The sequence below is a fragment of the Polistes fuscatus genome, unplaced genomic scaffold (genome assembly GCF_010416935.1).
Source record: "Polistes fuscatus isolate 324 unplaced genomic scaffold, CU_Pfus_HIC Scaffold5, whole genome shotgun sequence".
Classification (NCBI taxonomy): domain Eukaryota; kingdom Metazoa; phylum Arthropoda; class Insecta; order Hymenoptera; family Vespidae; genus Polistes; species Polistes fuscatus.
In genome coordinates, this window is record NW_025113129.1 from 2926264 (window position 1) to 2951282 (window position 25019).

At 25.0% G+C, this 25019-nt stretch overlaps 1 protein-coding gene and 1 non-coding gene across 5 annotated transcripts in view; one reads left to right on the plus strand and one right to left on the minus strand.

Moving 5' to 3' along the window:
- The first annotated feature begins 707 nt into the window (after positions 1-707).
- LOC122522006 (matrix metalloproteinase-14) overlaps positions 708-25019 on the plus strand; it is a 31507-nt gene continuing 7195 nt past the window's right edge. For all 4 annotated transcript variants that reach the window (XM_043642785.1, XM_043642784.1, XM_043642782.1 and 1 more), the window contains exons 1-3: positions 708-1087; positions 18839-18962; positions 23886-23993. In XM_043642785.1, the coding sequence (XP_043498720.1) occupies positions 968-1087; positions 18839-18962; positions 23886-23993 (352 nt within the window). In that variant the 5' untranslated portion in view covers positions 708-967. The remainder of the gene's footprint in view (positions 1088-18838; positions 18963-23885; positions 23994-25019) is intronic.
- On the minus strand, positions 5142-5230 carry Trnas-aga. The gene has a single exon. It is a non-coding gene; the product is annotated as a tRNA-Ser (tRNA).

A 25019-nucleotide genomic window follows, 5' to 3' on the forward strand; every position in this document is an offset into this window, starting at 1 on the left:
TTCCAATAATTAAAAGAAATAATTTATCGTTGAGAATAAATTAATCGATGATCGAAGAGTGTAAAGGAAAATAATAATTGATTCGATAAAGTGACGAGAAACAAAACGCGTTTCATTTATTCGTGACAAATTGTTCAATATTATAAAATAATAGAAATCAGTTCTCTACTAAAGTTGAAGAAGGATAAGAAGAATAAGAAGAAGAAGAAGAAGAAGAAGAAGTATTATAAAGGAAAATAGAAAAAGTTAGGCGAATAGGATAGAAGAAATCGAATCGAATAAAACAAAACGATAGGTTTAAAAAGTTTGAAAAATCGTTAATTGTATATTTCATTGATTTTTGTTCTTTTTTTTGTATTCTCCCTCGAAGAAGGAACGATCAACGAATCTATTATTATTATTATTATTATTATTATTAATAATAAAAGAACGAAGTAATAAAGGGACTAACTAAAAATTGGAAGTGTGTCCTGTGAAATTCAGGAAAACCTTCGAACTTGAGTGTGTCACATTACTCGACGCATCCGGTGTTCGCATTTGAGGGACTGGTATTATTGATTGACCTCGTGTGCCCGAGAGAGGGTAGTTCCAAAGTGAGGAGAAAGAGGGAGGAAGAAGAAAAGGGAGGAAGGAAAGAAACGATCAGAAATATACAAAAGATAAAGAGAAATTCAATTCAATTCAATTTAAATTTACATTTAAATTAAATTAAACTAAATTACAGAACAAAATTCTATAATAATTTATTAAAATTTTCACGAACGTAAAAAGAAACAAAAATCCCCGTTTCGTTTTCCAGTGACAACATTGAGGAATTCTAATATTCGTTTTAATAATAATAATAATTATTATTATTATTATAATATACTTTTTGTTTCTGTTGACACTCGTATCTTCGATTGGATTTCGTTTTTAATTGACGTATTACAATTGTGAAGAAGAAGAAAGGGGAAAAAGTAGAAAAATCATGGCGGGAAGAATAAGTATGAGAAGTTTATTAATACTAATCGCTATTGTTTCGATGTTGATCGTGTTCGAGAAAACTGATGCAGCACCAACTGCCAATATTTCGGATCTTTCTGCTATGGTGAGTTGAAATTTGTTTGTATTAATGATATTTCTTGTTAATATATCAACTTTATTGATAAGTGAAAAGTGGTGGGAGAGAGGGAGGGGGGGATGATATTGTTTTTTCGAAAATTAGAATTAGAATCGTTTATTGTAAATCTATAAAGGATAATAGTAATTTGCGTTTGTTGTATGAGAATGAAAAATCGTTAAAGAATGACACCCTTAAGTAGAGGTCTTTACTGGGTTTTAGTATCGAAGCCTGCAATGTAGTCGATAAAGCTTTAGAGAACCTAGACCCGTTTTTTAACTCGACCTAGAACATCTCACAAAGTGTTCTATTATTTCTTTTTCCTTTTTTTATAATTTTATATACATATATATATTTTTTTTAATTATCCGAATAAGTGTATTACATAATTTTGATTCATTATATAATATAATAAAAATATATATTTATACAAACTTATTTATTTAATAATTTTTATATTCAGAAATTTAAGAATTAGTACAAAATTAATATTTAATATTAAATATTATACTTTATGAAAATGTTTTATATATATATATATGTATATATTTTAATTGAAACTAACATTTATTTCATAATATTTAATTAATATTAATATAATTCATGAAAGAGAATCTCATGAAATACTTAAAAATATACTTAAATAAATTAGCATTCATTTACGTCACAGTTCTAGGAAATTTATCGATTCAAGTATAATACCCTTCGATTAACAACCAATATATATATATATATATATACAAGTTTATTCATTTCCGTGTAGGAAAATACGTCATAGAAAAGGATTTTGTTTAAATCTATCGAATTTTATAATTGTTATATTTATATATTAATTTTCAATATTTGCAATTACAAAAAATCAATGCACAGTGTTTCATATGATTAGATCTTTTGGCCTTGGATGATAAAATCGAAAAAAAAAACAGCAAATCTAAATAAATGGGAAATAATTTGTTTTTTATTTATCTATCTATTTTTTTGTTAATATATATATATTTTTTTTATTCTATTATTTCTTATACAGAATTAGTTTTTGCAAGAGCCAAGAACGAACGATATTCTTCTTTATTTGACTCAGTAGACGATTAGAACGTGCCAATTATCCATGACACGATGTTCTCGAGAAACATGAAAAGAAGAATAGTTAGAGATTATAAAACGTGTGTTTCTATTCTTTTAAGTTACAGTCGTAATCTCATGAACAAATGACAAATACAACAAAATCTCTTGTTCAAAATAATTTCTTCCTTTTTTTATCGATTCTTTTTTTTGATTTTATTTTATTCAATAATAATCAATTATATTAATCGAATGTTAACAAAAATGATTAATTCTAATTTGAACGAAAATAAATTTATAATATATATTTCCATAATATCTTTTATAATATTATAATATTAATATTATTATAATATTAATATTAAAAGATATTATGGAAAAAACAAAACAAGTGAATATCAGATTGAAACATAATCAATAATTATTCAATTTCATATTTCATAATACTTCACACACACATACATATACACACACACACACAGACACAATTGTTTATTCATTACTATAATTTGTTTCTAATTATTCGAAGAAGAAGAAATAGAATATAGGAGGCAGAACAAAAAAAAGGATAAAAAAAGAAATAAGTAAACAAAAAAAAGTAAATGCATATAGCATATAAACATGACGCGTTCGTTCAATAGTTGCACGTGCTGCAGGACACAACACGTGTGTGACTACTGTAAAAAGCAAGAGACTCGTTGCTCAAGCGAGCAGCACGTCAGAGTTGCATTAATTACTATGCCGTAGTGAATGTAAAAAAGGAACCACGAAGGAAAGAAAACGAGAGGAACGTTTATAACACCAACAACAACAACAAAATTACTATTATCCAAATAAATGTTAACAATTTCAATTGCAAAATTTTTGTTTAAACGTTTTTTCTTTTTCAATTAATTACAATGATTACAATAAACGATACGAATTTAATAAATTCATAATAATAATAATAATAATAATAATGAATACAATTAAGAAAATATTTTAATGACACATGTGTTCAGGTGAATAAAAAAATATTCATTATATTTGATCGTTGGTTATTTAAAAAGATTATACGAATTTATAATAAACGAATATAATATAACGCGAGTTAGGAAGTAGATAAATTAGGGTAATTGTAAGTCTGTCTCTAATGATACTTTCAAACGGTACTTACTACTACACACGTAAGTAGTAAGTACCTGTTAGAACGTAGGCAGTAGTAAGTAGTAAAAACGTTGTTACTTCAATCAGACAGTAACAGACATTGCAATAAGAGATCATTCTTCTCACGCAAAAGATAGCTAGGAATTATTGTCATTTATAACATTATCATATCTAACATAATTAATATTATTTTCAAGTCATACATTAGATCAAAATATATTATACAATTTTCATTTATATACGAAAGAAAATAATATATTTGACAAAATTAAATATACTGATCAATTTTTTTTTATTAAATAATAATTAAATTATTAACAGATGACTAAATAATTAAAAATTTAAAAATATGTATACTGATCAATTTTTTGTATACACGAATATTGATCAATAATTACATTATTAACAGGTGTGTGGTTAAAAATATACAAATTTACAATTGATTCTATCGATTCTGTTCTTTTGTTTCTTTTATTTTCTTACATTACGAATGCAAATGATATATCATTTGTTTTTTTTTTTAATAAATGATTTTCTTTCAACGAATATTCTGATTAACATTATAATCCTATCAAATCGAAAAAATTCTTGAACTGAGGAACAACATCGGTGATAACTTTTACTGTTTCTATACGTCAGTCAAAGTACAGGAAATACGTCGTTTAACTTTATTTCACGATTCTACTCGTAATTGACACAGATTTATGTCCAAGTGGCAACGGGCCAACTCGTGGATGGATTCGAGTTTGCTAAGTATGCATGCATGTATCAAAAGTTTGACAAGAGTCTTATTCTTCATGTGTGTATGTGTGTCATCAAATTTGAAAGCTTTGCGATATTAGGGTTAAAGTTTAATAACGAATAGCCATTGTATTATCAGCGTATTTTAAATACAAAAAGAAAAAGAAAAAGAAAAAGAAAAGAAAGGAAAAATCATTTTTCCATAAATGATATTATTAAATTGACAAAAATAAATCTGAGATATTTCATTAGGATTATTTTGATATACGTAAAAATGTTTATTTTCATTTTGTTTTAAAGTCTTGTTCATTAATTGTTGGTCAATGATTTGGTATAATAAAAATGATCGTTTGAAATGAAAATAATTAATCAGTATTAAACGTGGAAACATTTTTCTTTTCAATCCGATCCTCACTGACAAACGTTAGACATTATTTAAAATATACAAAATATTTTATTTAAGATCAATGAGATTTATCGTATAACTACCAAGTGTGTGTGTGTAACTCCTGTTTAGTTGAAATAATTTACGTTAGTCATTATATATAGATATAATCCATTTATACTATATATTTCTTTTTATTATACTCATTTCTTCCTCTCAATCACGCAGATCGTACTAGGAAATTGTAAATAATGTATGTGCCTCGACACGGAAATACACCGTGTTAAGAGCGCGAATGTTGGCCTTCGTGGTTGCGTTATCCACAGTCAGAACACGAATTAACCGTCATCGGAATATTAATGATCTAGCAATAGGATATTCTCTGATCGTCGGCTCAATCCGGCTTGATCGGGACCGTTTGGCATTCTTCTCTCTTTCTCTGGACAGTGGTCATCATAAAAGGCCTCTAGTCTCTCTTGACAACAGAATTTAATACAATCATCCTGTAAACGTTCAATTCCCAATTGCACATTTCATATAGATCTTTAAAACACTTAAAACAAACTACCTGTACCTTCATATATACTAATATTATTTATATATATAATAATAGAATTTAATACAATCATCCTGTAAAACGTTCAATTGTTTTATTGCATATTTTATATAGATCTTTAAAAACTAAACAACTTTTTTTTTTTTCAAAACAAACTTAACTCGCAGTCGGTAGGACTCGAACCTACGCTCCCAGAGGGAACCTGATTTCTAATCAGACGCCTTAACCACTCGGCCACGATTAACTAAACAATTTATTGATACTTCATATATACTTGTATATAGAACAAAAAAAAACATTGTTTCGAGTTACTCGTTAAGTATAGCAAATACGAATGCAATGGAATGATACATGTGATTTTTTTCAAATGCACGCATCCTATGCATTCTCTCGCATTATTACTTTAACACGTAACAAACTAATTGAAAGTTTGATTCTCGTTGTTGTTATTAAATTGCACGAGTAACCTTTACGATTGTTTTTTTATTATGGCTTATCGCCAATATTAATTTTCTTGCTATAGGTATAATATTTTAGTACTTTGTAACGAGAATAATAATTATATTTGATTTATAAAATTTGCATTTGATTACGAGTTTAAAATGATTATTATAGTGATAATTGTTTAATCGTTGTTATTTCTTTTCAAATGAACAAATTTGATTGCGCGAGAGAATTTGTATTTTAAGATTTAAGTTACGGGAGTTTGAATTCTGTGGATTTCTTTTTTTTTTGTAAAGACGTTCTCTTTTTCTCGATTGATCATAAGTGGGGGAAATTTTCGTCGTAAATAACGGTACTATCAAATATCTTCCTTCTCTTTCTATCCATCGGGTTTCTCCAAATCAAAACTATTCGTCAGAATTGTATTTATCTCATCTGTGATATTCCCATTTTAAAATAACTATAAAATTAAAAAGAAAAGAAAAAATTGAATTCCTGTTATTTGCGGTATCATTTATCGTTTCTTAGTAATATTCATTTAAATTTCAACTCGTCCAAATTTTACATTAACAATAAAATCAAAAGAATAGTTTTATATGATTATTATTTATTAATCGTATTTATTTGCAATTGTCAATTTTTAACACGTTACGTTTAATAAAATCCATATCTAATTAATTATAAAAATATGGATTACATATTTGAAATAAATTACTTTACTCAATATAAAATATATTTGCAAGATTACAAGCACTGATTATTAAAAATAGTATTATTATAAGAATCACGTGTTCAAATGACAATTCCATTTTTTTTATCTTTTCCACCTTTATTCGAATTTCCGGAAGAATGCGCTCGACATTACGCAATTAAACAACGTTTATATTTAACGTACATCAAGCAACAGATCATTATGCAAGTGTGTTTCATAAAATCTATGATATAAAAAAAAAAACAGGAAAACAAGTTTAAAAAAAATGTAATTATCAAGAACCGAACTTGTAATAAATTTTAATATTCTATCAAAAAAAAAACAAAAAGGTATTTGATATTAAAATTATTGTAAGACAAAAAGAATATAATATTCGATAAGTTAAAATAATAATTCGATATAATTTATTATAGAGAAAACGAAAGAAACAAACACAAAAAATATAATAAAATTAGTAAATTAAAAAAAGTACATTTGCAAAGAGAAGAATTAAAAAAAAAAAAAGAAAAGAAATATAATATACAAAAAAATAATATTTTCAATAGGACAAAGTGCACATTTCTCGATGATTTACATTGATCGTCATTGACAGAAATCGTGTTAAGTGTGTTATCGTAAAAAAAAAAAGAAAAAAGGGGGAAAAAAGAAGAAAATAAGAAAAAAAAAAGAATAAAAAAAAATAAAAGGAAGGTTAACTTGCATCTATATCGTACATTTGAACGATGAATCATGTTAGTTCGTACGTTCGGTCGCTTTGTATGGAAGACAACCATACTACTACATAGATTGCAATACGCTACTTCCGGAGTCGTTGAATCAGCGATTTTTTACATACACTTTATAGTGATTCACTTCGGTTTATCACCTTTCTCAGTTTACTATAACATCGAAGAGGTCTGAATTTTATTATAAAACTCATTTATATCATAGGTCAGCACCCTTTCTTATTCTCTTCCATCAGTTTTAATAAAAAAGGAGAAAAGATAAAATGAAAAAAAGAAAGAAAGAAACTTCCTCGACTGACTAACACCAATTATATACTCGGTGACCAATAAGTAATATCAATATATATATTTTTTTTTAAATTATAATATAACGTTAATAGAATTTTTTTTTAATTATTATTATTATTAGATTAAAAAACAAACATATTATTATTGATGATTAATACATATAAGAAATATTATGAAATCGTTTGTTATTAAATATGTTTTTCCTTGATAATAATTATTATTATTATTACTAATAATAATTTATATATTTTAAACAGAAATTGATATTAAATTTTTTTTTTACTTATTGACCAATATATTTATATTTATATTAAATAGATAACAGTAATCGTGCAAGTATTCTTATCTCATTCGTCATCTTCATTTTTCATTCTTTGCCAGTTTTAAAAGAAAAAAGAAGAAAAAAATATAAATATTTTCTTTATTTAAAAAATTCGAATTTCATTCAGTCAGATACAGAAAAAATTGACCGGTGGGGTCTTACAGAATTGACCAAAGTAAGGTCAATTAGGGTCAAATACTTTTCTCCGCTTGTTTTCGAACAAGTCTGTTATGCTCGTTTGTGGGATACTAATCACAAAACGTGATTTACGAAGAAACATTCTATTTTTCTTCGACACAAAAACAACGAAAATAGTATTTCTAAAGGTAAAGAAACGAAAGTTAAATTCCGTATGTACCGAACTTTTTAAAAAGAATTTCTCGGAAGAATGAAGGAAGGAAAAAGTTCTGAAAATTCACAACTCACTTATATTTTGTTTACAATATACATATAAAAAAAATTATTAATTTTATTATATTATATTATCATTCATGATATTAAATATATCAAATTTTCGTATTCGAATTAAAAAATATAAACTGAAATTAAAATTTATTCGCTAATAAATTATTTGTTTATAATTATATTTAATTGAATCAACAAGATGTACGTTAACAATTGATACAATTAAATTACGATTGAAATAATTATATAGAAAATTGTGTTCAAGTATGATACGTTACTTTAAAATATTTTTTATATACACATATATATATATATATTGATACTTAAATAAATACTCGATGAAAGATTAGAAATCGCATACGACTACCAACTCCGCTACGTCGAATACGTGACGATAATTTAAACAAACGATTCGTGATAAAGATCGAACGATGCAGAAGATGCGTCAGAGAGAAACAACCGGTGTCAAAGAACGATTTCTGATCGTTAACACTAACAATTATTATCGACAATCGAACGTAAAACTAATATTTTTCTAGGCTGATCAAATCAAAATTCATTTACTCATCGTACAACCAGATATTATTATATTTATTATTTTATTTAATATATAATTAATATATAATATTTTGTTGTTATAATTAATATGATAACATAAGACACACACACATACACAAGCAGATTTAATTATTTTTTTTTAATTTTTAACAACAAACACCGAGACAATATCAAAATTAGAAAAATTCAACATATTTTTATATAAATTTATAAAAATAGCAAGGGTGGTGGTGGTGGTGGTGGTTGTATAAATCAGTAAATAGAATTTTTATAAATCATTGTAATAAAAAAGTAGATCACAAATTAATTGTAAATATTTAAAAAAAAACAAAAGAACAAATCAATTACTTTGATATAGTATTTCGAATTTGATTAACGTTAAATTTTAGACAGATTCAATTTAATAATTAAATTTCAAATTTTCCAAAAGTAACTATTGAATTTATAAACTTTGTTAAAGTATAAGATTATTGTGTCAGGGTCGAACGTTTAAATTAATTGCAATTGACTTTATTATAAAATAACGACATACGACAAAGATGACAGATAGTAACACGTAGATAAAAAAAAAAAGTCAAATTGACTGCAGTGTTATTATTATTATTATAACTCTACGTCTAATTGCAATTGCGTGGTTTTTTCTTCGATCAAAATTGTATAAGAGTACAAAAAAAATCCGTACACAGGGTGATCACGAAATAACGTATCGAAGTACAATACGATTAATAAAAAATAAATAAAATAATAATAATATATATAATAATAATAATAAATATAATAAATAATAATAAATAATATAATAATATATATATAATAATTAATTATTTTATTATATTATTAATAATAAATATAATAAAAATAAATATATATACTCGTATGAATTTATATTAAAAATATAAAATAAAACAAAAGAAAAAAAAATAGAAAAAAAGGGGGTAAATAAATGAAACTACTAAAAGGATAATATAATATATATAATAATTAATTATTTTATTATATTATTAATAATAATATAATAAATATATATACTCGTATGAATTTATATTAAAAATATCAAATAAAACAAAAGAAAAAAATAGAAAAAAAGGGGGTAAATAAATGAAACTATTAAAAGAATCCGATATTATATTTCCACGTTGCAAAATAGGAGTAACTCGATTGGAAAAAGAAAAAAGAAATAGAAAAAGGAGAAAGATATTAAGCAAAACGCGAAAATATATTGTTGGGAGGTCGTACAAAGCGTCGCAAAGAGTTGACGTGGGGGATACTCGTTGTGGTAAATTTTTGTATTCAACAAACGTCTGGCAGAAGATGCGAGGGCGTGGAATACTGATTGGATCTTCTTCGAGTCGACAAAGACCTCTTCAAGGTCGGGGTCGCTACACGATACTCGTGCGTCTCTTCACCACCATTTTCCTTTTTTCTTTTTTCTTTTTCTTCTTTTTTATTTATCTACCTTTTCTTTTCCTTTTGTTTATAATTTTACTGCTCCGTTTAAATTATCAATCGAAAAAAAAAAACAAAATAAGATTTGGAATTGTTGTAGGTGTGTGTGTGTGTATTTGAAAAAATTCTAACATTATTTTTAACAAATTTGTATTATTATTTTGGAAAATCAAATGTGTTTCTCTATTCTTATTAATTTATTATTTAAAAAAACAATATGAATACATATTTATATCTTTAATTTTAGATTTTAGTCACAATTGGATAACGAACGATACATATTTTCGTTTTATTTAGAAATTAGATACGTTTTCGTTGCAATTGTTTCTTTTTTACACAACGAACAACGCAAACTCATCGAATTTTTACTCGAAAAGAAAAATATTTCTAAGTGCAATAACTTTTTTAACGTAATAATATTAAACGAAAATTTCTTTAATAACGAAACATTTTTATTTTCCACAAAACGTACCACCACCTCGTAAATATCATACAAAAGTATATTCTTGTACTGCACATCATCTAGAAAATGATTCATCGTGAAAAGTACTTTGAAAAAGTTTTTCATTTTTTATTGAACATCCCTTTTCGAAGAATAACGTGACTCATATTTCCAATTTCCAACACGATATTCGTTTATAAGATACAATGAGTTCTTCTTCTTCTTCTTCTTTCTAGTAAGTTAAAAAAAAAAAAGGAGAAAAGACACACACGCCTACGCGTCGTTTAAATTCGCATAATCGTTTATTATATTCGCGGTGAAATTCGTTTCGCGTTGTCTTGAAAGCAGCAAATCTAACTTCATTCCAACGTTATCATCAACGATAACACTTAAAGATAACGTTATATAGATATAGATACAGAAACGCAAAGATTGAAAGAACATATAATATATCTGTGTGTGTGTGTGTTTGTGTATGTGTTACTAGTAATAAAGATAATAAAATAGTCAAACGGTGTTCTTCTATTCGATGTATTAGAAATGATTGAAAATAAAATATCGAAATAATGGATATCGATTATCTTTTTAAAACAAATATTCGTAAATACTCAGTTTAAAGTATACACATTTATAGATAAATGTATATAATAGATTTATTTTCAATTATTTAATTTCAAATTTACTTGAAAAAGGACAAATTTTATTTGCACGTTTAATCTTTTTTTTTTATTATTGATACAATTTATTTTCAAGTATCTAAAATTTTTAATCAATTTCATTCAAAAACAAAATGTATAAAAATTCATTTTCGAGATTAAAATTTATTTTCCATCGGATAATAAATTATTAATATAAATTCTAATTACGTGTAGATTTCAAATTAATTAGATTTTTATTTCAACATAACGGAGAAGAAAGAATATCAAAGGTAAAAGAAAAATAGTTAATAGATTATTATCTCGTGTATCCCCTAATAATTATCAAAAAGAAAATGAATATAAAAATACTTGGGAAATAAAATCTGACACACATGGAAATTGTCAAATATGCGTAAAGGAAGGTTGGTGGGAATTTAGTTGAAGGGTTTGTTGATCGATAAACGGACCTTTCTAAAGGCTGAAAGGTAGATAGATGGAATGACCTGGTTACCTGTTTTACTTGGTACCATTACCACACAGGTGATATATATCACATCGCGTATGATATACTTCTAACGAAAATTCAACAATGTTAAAACATCATAAGATAATACGATGACATAGTTAAAACCACCTAGTATGTCTGTGATATCTGATAATACATTTTTAATCATGGAAAAATTTCTCATTGTACGTGCATTCATAAAGAACAAAACAAAAAATTATGATTCTAATAATAAAAAACGTAAACCAATTCGAAGTAAACATTGCAATATTTTTTTGTACGATTTAAAAAGTAATTTCACGTACTTTAATATATATTATATTACTTTTTATATAATTTAATTCATTTTTTTTAATATAATTTAATATAATAATATATATTTAATATAATATAATATATATATTATAATTTAATTTAATTTAGTTAATAAATAATTAAATTAATAAATAATTTAAGTATAATTTAAATTTTAATAAAGTATAATTTAATTTAATTATATATAATATAAATTATAAAATATATTTATAAATTTATAAAATATAAAATATTATTAAATTATAAAATATTATATAAATATATATAATATTAAATATATAATATAAATATATAAATAATATATATATGTGAATTAAAAATTGGAAAACAATATTATTTAAAAAATCAATTTAACTCGTTGAATAAAAATGTTGTATGACTCTTATGTATGTATATGTGTGTGTATGCATATAACACGTTAGATGAGATTAAATTAAGTGTGTAAAATGTAAACGGAAACGGAGTTATTATTTCTATACACTAATTATAGTAAGAAGTATATACGCATTAAGAAAGAAAAGAGGTGAGAAGGGGGTGGTAAGAAGGGGGGGTGGGACTAGATAAAGGTGACAAACAACGAAATAGATGTTTAAATGGAAGTTGACAATTGGTTACGACACAGTAACATTTCCGTGGTATTTAAGTGAATTTCAGTATTATATGAAATTGAATTTAGGTCATGGTAAGATAGTATGTGTGTGTGTATGTGTGTGTGCGTTTAAAATCCGATAAATCAAGCGATATCTGAAAACTTAGGCTTCCCTTCGGTAAAGATGCAATGACTATTATCTTTTAAAAAGAAGATAACTTTCCTTTTTTCGTTACAAGTGTGCGTGTATGTGTGTGAATTATACTTAAACTATACATTATTACATTGTACGTGTGCGTGTATACTTGTAACAACGTTTCTATTCCATTTATTTCTGGCAAATTGGAATCCAAGTTTCTTTTACTCCTACGAAAAGTAGGTTTTTATTTCCGAAACGTATTAAGAAATAGAATTATAGTAATTGCGCTATTATTGTATGAATTATTATAGAAACGTCTGTTTGAATTGTCGACGTCTGTCAAGTCCAATGCTATAAAGGTCTAACGCATTTATATTCAGGAACGTATTTTAACCTTTTCAATACCCCAGACTTTAACACTTTGTTTTCATTGTGTTGAAACAAATTATTGTTTTTCTTATTTTTTTTCAATTTTTTTCTAATAATTTGAATATTCTACGATTCTAATGATTAATATTAAAATAAATGATTAATATTAATTGTATCGAATGAAGTGATTTTTTTGTTTAATCGAATTGAAAACGTTGGCCCCAATTTAGTTAACTTTGTATATAATAATACATCACTGTTTTTGTTTTAAAATAAATTCAACGATGTTCGAAATAAGAAATCGATCGGTTTGGGTTGGATAAAAATAAAACGGTTAGACGGAGATAGTACAGTTTATAAAAGATTTAAACTGTACTATAATAATCTCTACGATGATGTTATTATGATTATGATTTGTTTTTTTAAATTATAATAAAGATACGCATATTATCGAATAATCGCAAAGATATATGAAAGATATCAAAGTTTCTTTTATTTTGTTATGTTTTGTTTTGTTTTGTTTTGTTAACTTTTTTCCAACTTTAACTTGTTTTACCTTACCTTTGCAAATAAAACGAACATTGATCCAATCACTATGCATGATATAATTCTAAACAACGAGTTCAAGGTAACAAAATCACGTGTAACTATCACGTTAAGTTTTATACTATATCAAGGAGAAGAAACTTAACTTGTAGAATAATATCGATTTACTATGACAAATGTAATTGCAATTAAATGTTTATAATTGTTATTAGAATTGAAATTTATTTTTTTTTCTTACGAACTAATAAACAAAATTCATTGTAATATTAATATAAAATGTGAAAGAGTTGTTATCAACAAAATTGAAATATGAAATTTAATAGCAAACAAATTAGAAATTGTTGATAACAAAAAACAAAATATACTCTGAGAAAATGAATTAACGATCGTACGGACGAGTGCATCATAGGTGGTGCATACAATTAACTGCATCATAGCTATCGATAAAAATGACGTAGGAAAGTGAACAATGTACAGATGTTGTACAAAGCATGTATTTATAAACGAACTTATGTTTGCGTTATATTTGTTCTTCCAACGAGGAATCGAGAGAGAAAAAAAATACTCAACCGGTTTTCAATTATTCATAGTTAATGAATTTTCAGATTTTAGATATTATTATCGAGCTGAATAAATTCTAATCACTGATTAGTATCAGTGACACAGAAAAAAAAAACAAAACAAAAATATATATATTTATAATAAAAAGTATACACGTGAGAATGATAATAGTAATTTTTCAAATGAAAGATCTAATCAACAATTTTTATTCATTTGGATAATTAATAATTATCATAATGTTGTAGTATTTTATAATACTGTTCTTCTTTATTTTTTTTTTTTAATATTAGATCGTTAGGATAATAATTTTGTTTTTTTTTCATATAACAAAGACAATGATTTTTCTCTTATTTTTTTTTTTCTATATTCAAAATGCAACAATGCATTTATTTTTTTAATTAAAATATATATTGAAACGAGTATTTTTCAAATACTCTCACACACACGCAAAACATTGGATTTTATTTTATTATTTTTTTTTTTATTACGCGACATTTTCCTTTTGGAAAGAAAAAAAAATTAATTAGTGTCATCTCATACATCATTGTTAAATACGTGATTTTTCAAATATAATAATTGCGTTCAGGAAATTACGTGCATACGTGACAACGAACATAATTCATTATTCACGTGCTGAGATGATTTTCATTGTTACTATTTAATACTTAAATGTATTATACAAATACATACGAAAACTTCTACATAGAAATATTTCGATCGAGAATTTGTAAAATGACGTAACCGTGATAACAAATCAAAACTACGTCATTAACAATAACTAAAATAAGATTGTCTCACGTATAAAAACTCGTTTTACATCTTTCCTATGCCTATACTCTCGTAGTTGTACAATCTCTTTTTCTCATCCAACCAATCGAATAATTATGTTAAGAATCACAGGTATTTATAGTCAGTAACCAATAACCATAAAAGAATTTTTATTGGTTCATAATATAACAAAAATGTGATGATATAATATTCGTTATAAATTAATTTTTTATTTATTAACAGAAAACTAAACATCCAACAAAAATATAATAATAATCATATATAATAAATATATAATACATTTTTTAAAATAACATAATAAAATATATTTTACAGATTAAACAACTTTACTTTATAAAAAGAGAATTATAAATCGTTCAATTATACTTCTTCAAATTTCTTCAATTATTTTCTTAAAAAAAGAAAGAAGTTTCTTAAAAGAAAATATTCCTCGTGACAGAAATCTTCCGTTCATTTATCTTTATTATAGTAATTTCCTAATTAATGGTGGGATTTAACGAAGGGTTTACCATCCTGAACGAGTCAGCATCGATTTCATGGAACCAATTTCCTCGTCTGATTCACTCACGGTAGTAAACTACCACTTATTAAAAGTCACACACACACACACACATGTAAAGATGTCTAACCATATACTTACAAGTATAATACGTACGCATAGTGAACGCAGAAACGAACCAGATGGAGGGGTGGTGGGGGGTGGGGAGGGTGAGGTCCATTCATGCGCGAAACACGCACGTGCTTACACATCACACACACATACACACACACGTATATTATCGTGGTTACCTTCATTCATAAAAATCTCGCGAGTTCTCGGAACACGAGCTGCGCAGGAGGATTACGAAATTTGTTAGTCGACAACTCGATTGAAAGAAAATAAATTAATTTAAAAGACGCGTTGCACTTTTTCGTAATTTTTTTGTTGTTGTTGTTGTACCGTTCGTACGTTTCGATTTTTGGGTTCAGAAATTATTTTTTGACACAGGATATAGAAATCATTTCAAATGAAAGTTATTTGATTTAATTGAAATATATTTGATTAATTAATATAATATTTCAATTATGTGTGCACACCAAGCAAATATTCAATGCTATTGTTTTAGATTTTTAAAACGTAAGAGCGTAAAAAAAAACGTGCTGCAATTTATGAAAAATGAAATTGCATTTATTTGCTGTAGACAAATTTTGAATGACAATTAAGAGATAATCGTAATTTGAAATTAACTTTGAAACACCTGTCGAGAGAAAACGAAAAAAATAAAAGTAAGAAAAGTAAAACGAAATAATTGTCGCAATGATTCGACAAATAATATTGTGTTTCATGGATGACAGCATCTTATTGTCTTATTAACTTTACGTTTTTCATTATCGTACATTTCCGTGGAATTATTTACACTTCTTATCTTCATATGTTCACGTATGTGTCTGTATGTGTGTGAAATTAACAGTAAATGAAATAAAAATCCACGTAAAGTTAATCTTCGTTTGACGATTTTAAGATCCCTGTCAATTTAGTTAGAATCGTTATCGATAACGATAAAATAAGACAAAATAATCCATTAAACGAGAATAATCATTTAACTTACTTGAACTTGAGAAAATGATCTTAATTGTACATTTATTTTTTCCTATCGCACACGGTGCAGTGTATTTAATAGTATGAATCATCGTAAAAATTAATGCAATTAATTCGAACTACTCTTAAATAATTCACGGTCATTTTTCAATTGCAATTTTCAATTACATTTTCAAATTGTAATCTCATTAAATAGTTATATGGTTGATTAAATATATCTTTTTGTATTTTTGTATTTGACAAATATTATACGATATTTTTGGAAACGCGAATTTTCGTCAGAATGCGTTTTAGCCACTCGCATAATCGATAACTCGAGCTAGTTATACTTTCTCCGAGCACGTATAACTTCTTGACCCAAATAAAATCGTGTGCTAAGAAGAATGTTCTATTGTACGAAAATAGGAAAAAAGAAGAGGAAGAAGATGAAAGAAAATATTTCAAAAGAAACAAAATCCCTGGACACAAATCATTTTTTGTTTTTTTGTTTTTTTTAATATTTCGATGATCAAACAATAGTTCGTAATTATCGGCAAATGTGAACATAATCGTTTTAGATTTATCATAATATTCTTATAACGCTTCTTTCAATCAAAATTTACTGTTATACGACTATCCTAACTAATAACACAGATAGATAGATTACTATCGTAAGCAGAATATTAATGAAACCCCATGAATCTCGAGACCATAACTGTTAAATCTCACCGTCATCGATTAGGTCACTAACCTTCGATCATTATCATTATCATTTATCTTTCTTTTAAAAAATCAAATTACTTTTTTAACATCCTTAATTTCAATTCCACCTATGATCGATTATTAAATAAGATAATTACAATTCAAATAATAATTATTGTTATTAATCTAATAATAAAACTATAATAATATAAAATAATTTAAAATAATATAAAATATATAAAATAATATCAAAATAATATAAAATAATATAAAATAATATCAAAATAATATAAAATAATAAAAAATATAAAAATAATATAATATAAAATAATATAAAATAATATAAAAATAATATAATATAAAATAATATAAAAATAATATAAAATAAATATATAAAATAATATAAAAATAATATAAAAATAATATAAAATAATATAAAATAATATAAAAATAATATAATATAAAATAATATAAAATAATAAGTAAAAGAAATGATTTTTATAAAACCTATATACACATAATATATAATATATATAATATAGATATAAAGTTCATTCTCATAACAGGTTTCAATCCACTTTTCAAATCGTTTAATCCACTTTCGTTCTTCTATAATACACGATAGACACGGAAATCGTGTCGACCTCGCTTTTTGGTCCTTGCCCTAAATTTCATTTGGAAATATCGATGCAAATGCAGAATAGTCCATTCGAGTCTAGTCAATGTAACAAAAGGTATATATATATACACCTAATACGTATATATACATATGATATATTTTTAGGTACTACCAATCTAGGTAAATACTTACGTATGTTCGTACTAACATGAATAAAACATGAATATCAATCGTTTACCATTTATACAAAACTTTCCTTTTTATTTCTTATTTCTTCTTATTCTTCTTCTTATTATTTATCGTTATTATTATATTTCTTTGTGATGTTAATCATGTTGAAATCTTCTACTAATTATCTGTTCTATTCTTCTCATTCTTTATTTATTTATTTCTTTCTTTATTTCTTTTCAAAAAACAATTTCATTGATAGGAATAATCGAATGTTACGTGTATTCCAAAGAAAAAAATTAATAACGATTGCAAAAGTGAGATAGTTTATGGGGGGGAAAACCTTAATTTTTATCTTACTTCGGTGACGAATAAAAAGTAAATAAAAATCAACGTTGACAAATTTACACTCGGATAAGAAAAACGACGTGCACATCTGTGATATTAGTTTTAGACAATTTCGATAAATATAAGCAAGGTCGGTTTAAGATATAATAGAGATTAGGTTTAGACACAATTATTATCTTTTTTTTTTTCTTTGAGATTTTGCACGGATTTTTCCTTTTTTTTTTTTTTTTTCTTTATCGGATAGAATAGATTCTAATTAAGCTTAGCTAACAAATTATTTGCTGATAGGTACGTTGTTTTATCGATTATTTTAACTATACAACGAAATATTTAATATACTTTGATAATTGATAGAAAATTATTTACGCAGGATATTTTAATTGTACATGTCCCATAAAAAATATACGTATGGGGGTTTTCAAAATGTTTGATTTACAAGTTTGAAAATAATGTTTCTAATCAAAAGTTTTAAATAATAATCTAACGTTGTTATTCGAAATACTAATAAATATTAATTTGTTTCAATACTAATCGTTAAATTCTAATAAAAATTACAAAATAATCAATTGAGGAAAAATAATGTATTTGATTTTAAACGAGTCGTGTAGTTGGTCAGAATATTTCACTAATGTTTCCTTTTCTTTTTTTTATCTTTGTATTACAGAGATACCTCTCGCAGTATGGATATTTACCATCCGTCAATCCTGAAAATGGAGGAATCATTTCGGAGGAATCGATGTTTCAAGCTATCTCAGAATTTCAAGCACTTGCTGGAATCAACATAACTGGTACGTTATTAAAAAGAAACTTGTATCTATTTTTATTTTTTCAAAAATCACACCAACTCTCATTTAAATATTCTCATTTATCATATTATACAAAATATTCCTACCCTTTTTCAAATTTTACATACAATCTATTATTATCTTCAACAGGATAGAGTAAATTATTCATAAAAAAATAATTAAAATATTTTCAACTTGCCTTATACTGTATATATGTATAGTATATGTATATACTGTATTTTTATAAAATATTATTAAATAAAATAAATAAATACTGTATATGATATATCAATGTATATATATACAGTATATATACTGTATATACTGTATATATTTTTGATATACCTTATACTATATTATATTGCCTTTTTAATTCATCCTAATACTTTTGTAAATCATTTCAAACAAATATTCTAAAACTTATTATTAATTACATTAATTATTATTATATACAATTAATATATATTTTAATACATAAATAATAATAATTTACATAAGCAAGTTACCTTATATGTTTTATTCCATATGAACAGACATTACTCTACTTTGAAAGGTATTTTAATGAACATGAATCAGCAAACCCTAACGTAATCGTCTCTACATGTTTTATGTATTATATACTTTAAACATATGCGTATATTCAATGTCGTATTCACATGACTCACATGGTCGACATGTGCAATGTAAAATTAGTAAGATCAAACTAATTAAAAAGAGAACGCATGAATTAATCTATTAGATAGATAATCATACATGCATACCTATATAAATATATAAGTCGAATATCAAAGTCCCAGTTTCAAAAGTCACTCATTATAATACATTCTCGATGAATCGAACAACCCTATCTTTTTAATAAAACCCATATACATTGACAAATTCTTGATAAACATTGAATCAGAATATACACAATGAACGTTTAATGAAACCTAAGAGAAAATATTTATATTACACCTTTTTTTCTAATTAATGTGCAATCATGTCGGGGTTAAAACATTGTGATAGTCAAATGACTGTGCTCAACAAACTTTAATAAACCCATTAAATTAATATACCCATTCTATATTAATAGAACGAAATTGTAGCCAATTAAAGTGATTTATATTTTCTTTGATTTATAAATGAATAATGTATACATTTTGTACCTTTCTAATAGATTTTTTCCAAATTATTTGAAAATTTATAATAATATTTATTAATATTATAATTTAATAATTATATTTATAATTTAATAATAATATTTATTTATACGTGGTAGGGGTTTAGTGTTAAAGGTTGACAAATATTTAGAATAAAACTAATAGAATGTGTATTGTAATTCGTTAAGATTGAAATAAAAAGAAAAAAAATGAAGAAAAATAAAAGATGCAAAATGATAAAAATCTCGTTCGATCGTGGTATTGCACATTGAAAAGGAAAAGTGCATTCTTGGGTGTCTAGACAGTCGAAGAAGGACCAACAGAATCCCAGAACTAACTTCGAAGGATTCTTTTTGTTAATCGTTTTGTTAACCCTACTCTCTTTTCCTCTCTTTGCTTGAGAGGGTCTTTGAGTAAGTAAAAAGAGATTGAAAAAGTATTGACAAAAATTATTGGAAATAGTTGTTCGAAGGAAAACAAAGATACAAGAAGCCTCTTCTCTGTTTTTTTTTTTTCTTCTCTCGCGAGTAAATTTAGTTGGGGGAATGAAAAATATTAAAAGAGTCGGAGAAGTTGTCCTGGAGGCAAACATTTTCCTTCGATCATTGTCAAGGTCATAGCCTTGACACACGAGAAAGAATGAAAGAAAGAAACTCGTCAAACGAGTCTGAATTTATTTTAACGCGAAATTATCTTCGATACTTAGCCCTCGTCGTCGTGTTGTATTTTTTTTTTTTCATTTGAAATTTTTATGACAAATTTGTAATGTAAGAAAAAAGAAAAGAAAAAGAAAATTACACGGGTGTCACGTAGCGGATGATTCGTCAATGAAAAATGATAAGAGAGGATCAAATGAAAAAAAAAAATACAATTTATGAGAAACCTTAACGACAGGTAATTTCTTCGATCCCAATGATCATCATGACGATGACACTTAAAGCATGATTCAGAGTTCGATGAAACACGTTAATGTTGTAGGTGGTAGTGGCGCTTCCCCATGATGATTCATAAATTGTACTACGGTATTACACGTTTGTTGGGTTACTGCAAAACTTGGTTGCTAAGTGGAAAAGAATAAAAAAAGAAATCATTTAAAATTTACACTCACACCTATGATCGTGACACATTTTCTCAAATATTTGAGGAACAAAAAAATGAATTCTTATAATTTGTAAATTGCATCGAAATGATTTATATTAATAGAAAATATATAAATTTTTTATTGATTTAGTATATTATCGTCACATATAATATTCACATAGAATTATTTATCATTGGCCAATCCGATAGAAAAAAAAACAAAATTGTTATGATATTATTTACAAAAGATTTGTAATACGTGTAAATGAAACAGAAAAAAAAGAAAAAAAAATACAAGAAAAAAGAAAGGAAAAAAAAAAAAGTCGTAAAGTATTTTTTAATCTTAGGAAGAATATAATTCTCACGCGATATTAAACGCAATAGATACTTTTAAAAATAACGTAACAATAAATAGTTGTCTTCCTTGTTTTCGAATGAGGAAGGAAGAAAATGATGTACAGATACTAAGTAATTTTTACAATGAACTATTACTAATACCATCGATATTCTCAAGTGACGAGTAAATAATCATTAGAATAATTCACCAATTTTCTCAGTAACATTAATCGATGGAATGTTTAATACCGATTATTAGCATTGTTGAGAAAATTACAGCACAAACGAACATTACAGCAATAACGTTTAATATTGATACGTAATTATTTTAGCACGTAACACGTAAACGATTTAAAAAAAAAAAAGAAAGAAAAAAAATTAAACAAAGTAACTCGTGGAATTCATTAGTTGGATTGTAACATACAAAAAAAAAAAAACCTATATATCACTTAAAAAAGAAAAAAAAAAATGGAGATAAAATCTGATCTGAAAAGGAAAAAAACAAGAAAGACAATGACGTTGGATTTAAAAAGAAAAAAAAAAAGGAAAAAACACACAATCCTATAATAAATGTCTGTGAGTGAGTGAGATAATAAAATATAATAAAACGATATATCGGAAGAGGATACAAAGTGTCTCGAAAGGAATGGGTGTCAAGGATAAATTCCACGTAAGCGTTAAGAAGGAATTAATACGAGATAAGTGAAGAAGACCCCCAAGTGTATGTTGCTAAAGATAATACGTATGGAAAAATAATAAAAAAAACAACAACAACAAAAAATAAATACATCTTGAAATAAAAAAAAAAAAATAGAAATAAAAAAATGAAATAAAAAATCGAAAGAAACGATGAAATAAAATATAATGAATGGATGGATGGAAAAATTAATAGCCAATAAAAAAAAAAAGAAGAATAAGAACGAAGATAGAAACCGGAAGAATTATCTAACGATAAAAATTGTATGAATATTCTTGATGGTGTATATATAAATGTATTATGCATTTATTATATACATAAAACATATATTGTTCGAATGGAAACGTGATCACGATTGTGACAAAAAATTACGAACTTCCTAGACACGAATAAATGATCAACAAATGTTTTCTTGCGCAGTCTACCGATGAAACGAGATCGATATCTTGATTTTTAATCACAAATAAAAGAAAAATGCATCAAATATATCGATAAAAAACCAATAATGCAATCGTTTATACGGAATTGTCTTATTCTAGAATAATATTGGAATAATTTTGAAATTTTGTTTCTATTAAAATTAAATTAAATAATAAAAAATCGAATAAATATATGTTTTACAAACACTTATGTTAGCACACATTTATGGTAACTATATTTTAGTATATAATAATTTATTCATAGGAGTATATACGTGAATATAGTAAATATATATAGTAATATTGGAATAATTTTGAAATTTTTTTTCTATTAAATAATAAAAAATAATAATATAAATTAAATAATATAAATATAAATTAAAATAAAATTTAGATTTATATAAATTAAAATTTATATAAATATAAATTAATTTAATATAAATTAAATAATAAAAATCGAATAAATATATGTTTTACAAACACTTATGTTAGCACACATTTATGGTAACTATATTTTAGTATATAATAATTTATTCATAGGAGTATATACGTGAATATAGTAAATATATATAGTAATATTGGAATAATTTTGAAATTTTTTTTCTATTAAATAATAAAAAATAATAATATAAATTAAATAATATAAATATAAATGAAAATAAAATTTAGATTAATATAAATTAAAATTTATATAAATATAAATTAATTTAATATAAATTAAATAATAAAATCGATAATATATGTTTTACAAACACTTATGTTAGCACACATTTATGGTAACTATATTTTAGTATATAATAATTTATTCATAGGAGTATATACGTGAATATAGTAAATATATATAGGAAGGTATAAAATGTATAAATAATTGATCGAAGAATGCACGCACATCCTCGCACGTATACAAATATTTGTTCAACCATTTCGTGCTGATAATAATAGACCATAAACGTTGTTTCAAGGATCGATACAAGTCGTGAAATAAGAAACCAACATACAATGGATATTAAGTATAATTCATAAAAACAAAATAATTCTTTACAATATTTTCAATAAGCAAAATATTCTGAGATGTTCAATACAAATTTACGATAAAATAAACAATAGTAAATAAATGTATGATAAATTATGAGATTAAAATGATGAAAACTTGTGTAACACGACTCTAACATATTGTATTAAAAAAATATATACAAAATGTAAAAGAAAAGTAAAAGTTTTAATTAACATTCGTAATTTTGAATTTATATTTCAGGTTCCATGAACGAAGAAACGTCCTATTACATGTCTTTATCAAGATGCGGTGTTAAGGATAAAGTAGGACCAAGTTACGATGGAAGATCGAAAAGATATGCACTCCAAGGTTAGTCAAATTTATATTTTAACTATTTTTTAAACAAATCATTTGAATCTATATTAATTATTATCTTATTACGTTATCCAAAAATGTTTAAATCTTATCTTAAGGAAAACAAGAAAATTAAATAATTTAAATTAATTTATCGTAAAACAATTATAAACTAACCACAAATACAACCGTGGTTTAATTAATTTTTCAAAGGAAAGAAAACTTTTCATTTAAATATTTCTATTTGACTAAATGCATTTCGATAATATAAAATAAATCTAACTATAACGTTTTTCATGTTTATAAGAGAAAAATTGTGACGATAATTATTAACCAATCGATATGCAATAATACAAATTTCAAACGTTCTGCACGTAGAACCATTTGTCTTTGTCATAAAAAAAGAAAAAAATTGCAAACCGTAACAATTGTTATTTCCAAGCTATCCCCTCCCCCTCTCTCGAATATGGCATAATCGATTAGAGTTACCTAATCGTTTGATACGCATTAATAAATTCAACGTAAAAAATCATTTAAAATATGATTTTTATTCGCGATTTATTAGATTTGTATTTTATTGTTTAATCAAATTCTTTCTTACAAATGTATAAATAATTTAATCGATTATGTTCATGTTCGTTTATAGTTTAACACGAGAGGTGTTCTAATAGACATAGGTAACAGGAGTTTCAACTTCCTGTTTCTGTCATTATCGTTCTAGGTCGTCGATGCAAACGCAGTCACCCTAAACGACTTGTACGTGCTAATAAAAAAATCTCGGAAATAATCTCGAACGCCTAATCGAAATTTCTAACCCAACGTAAACATATTTCTTATTGTTAGTGTCGAAAAATTAGAAATCGTTTAAAAAAGTAAAACATAAATTACTATTAAGTAACAATGTTATATAAAATATTGTTATTATTATGATTATTATTATAAATGAATAATATTAAGTAATATTAATCATTAAATTAGTATTAGGAAAAAGTTTAATGATAGAATAATACGAATAATTAACGAATAAGTTTTAGTAGAAAT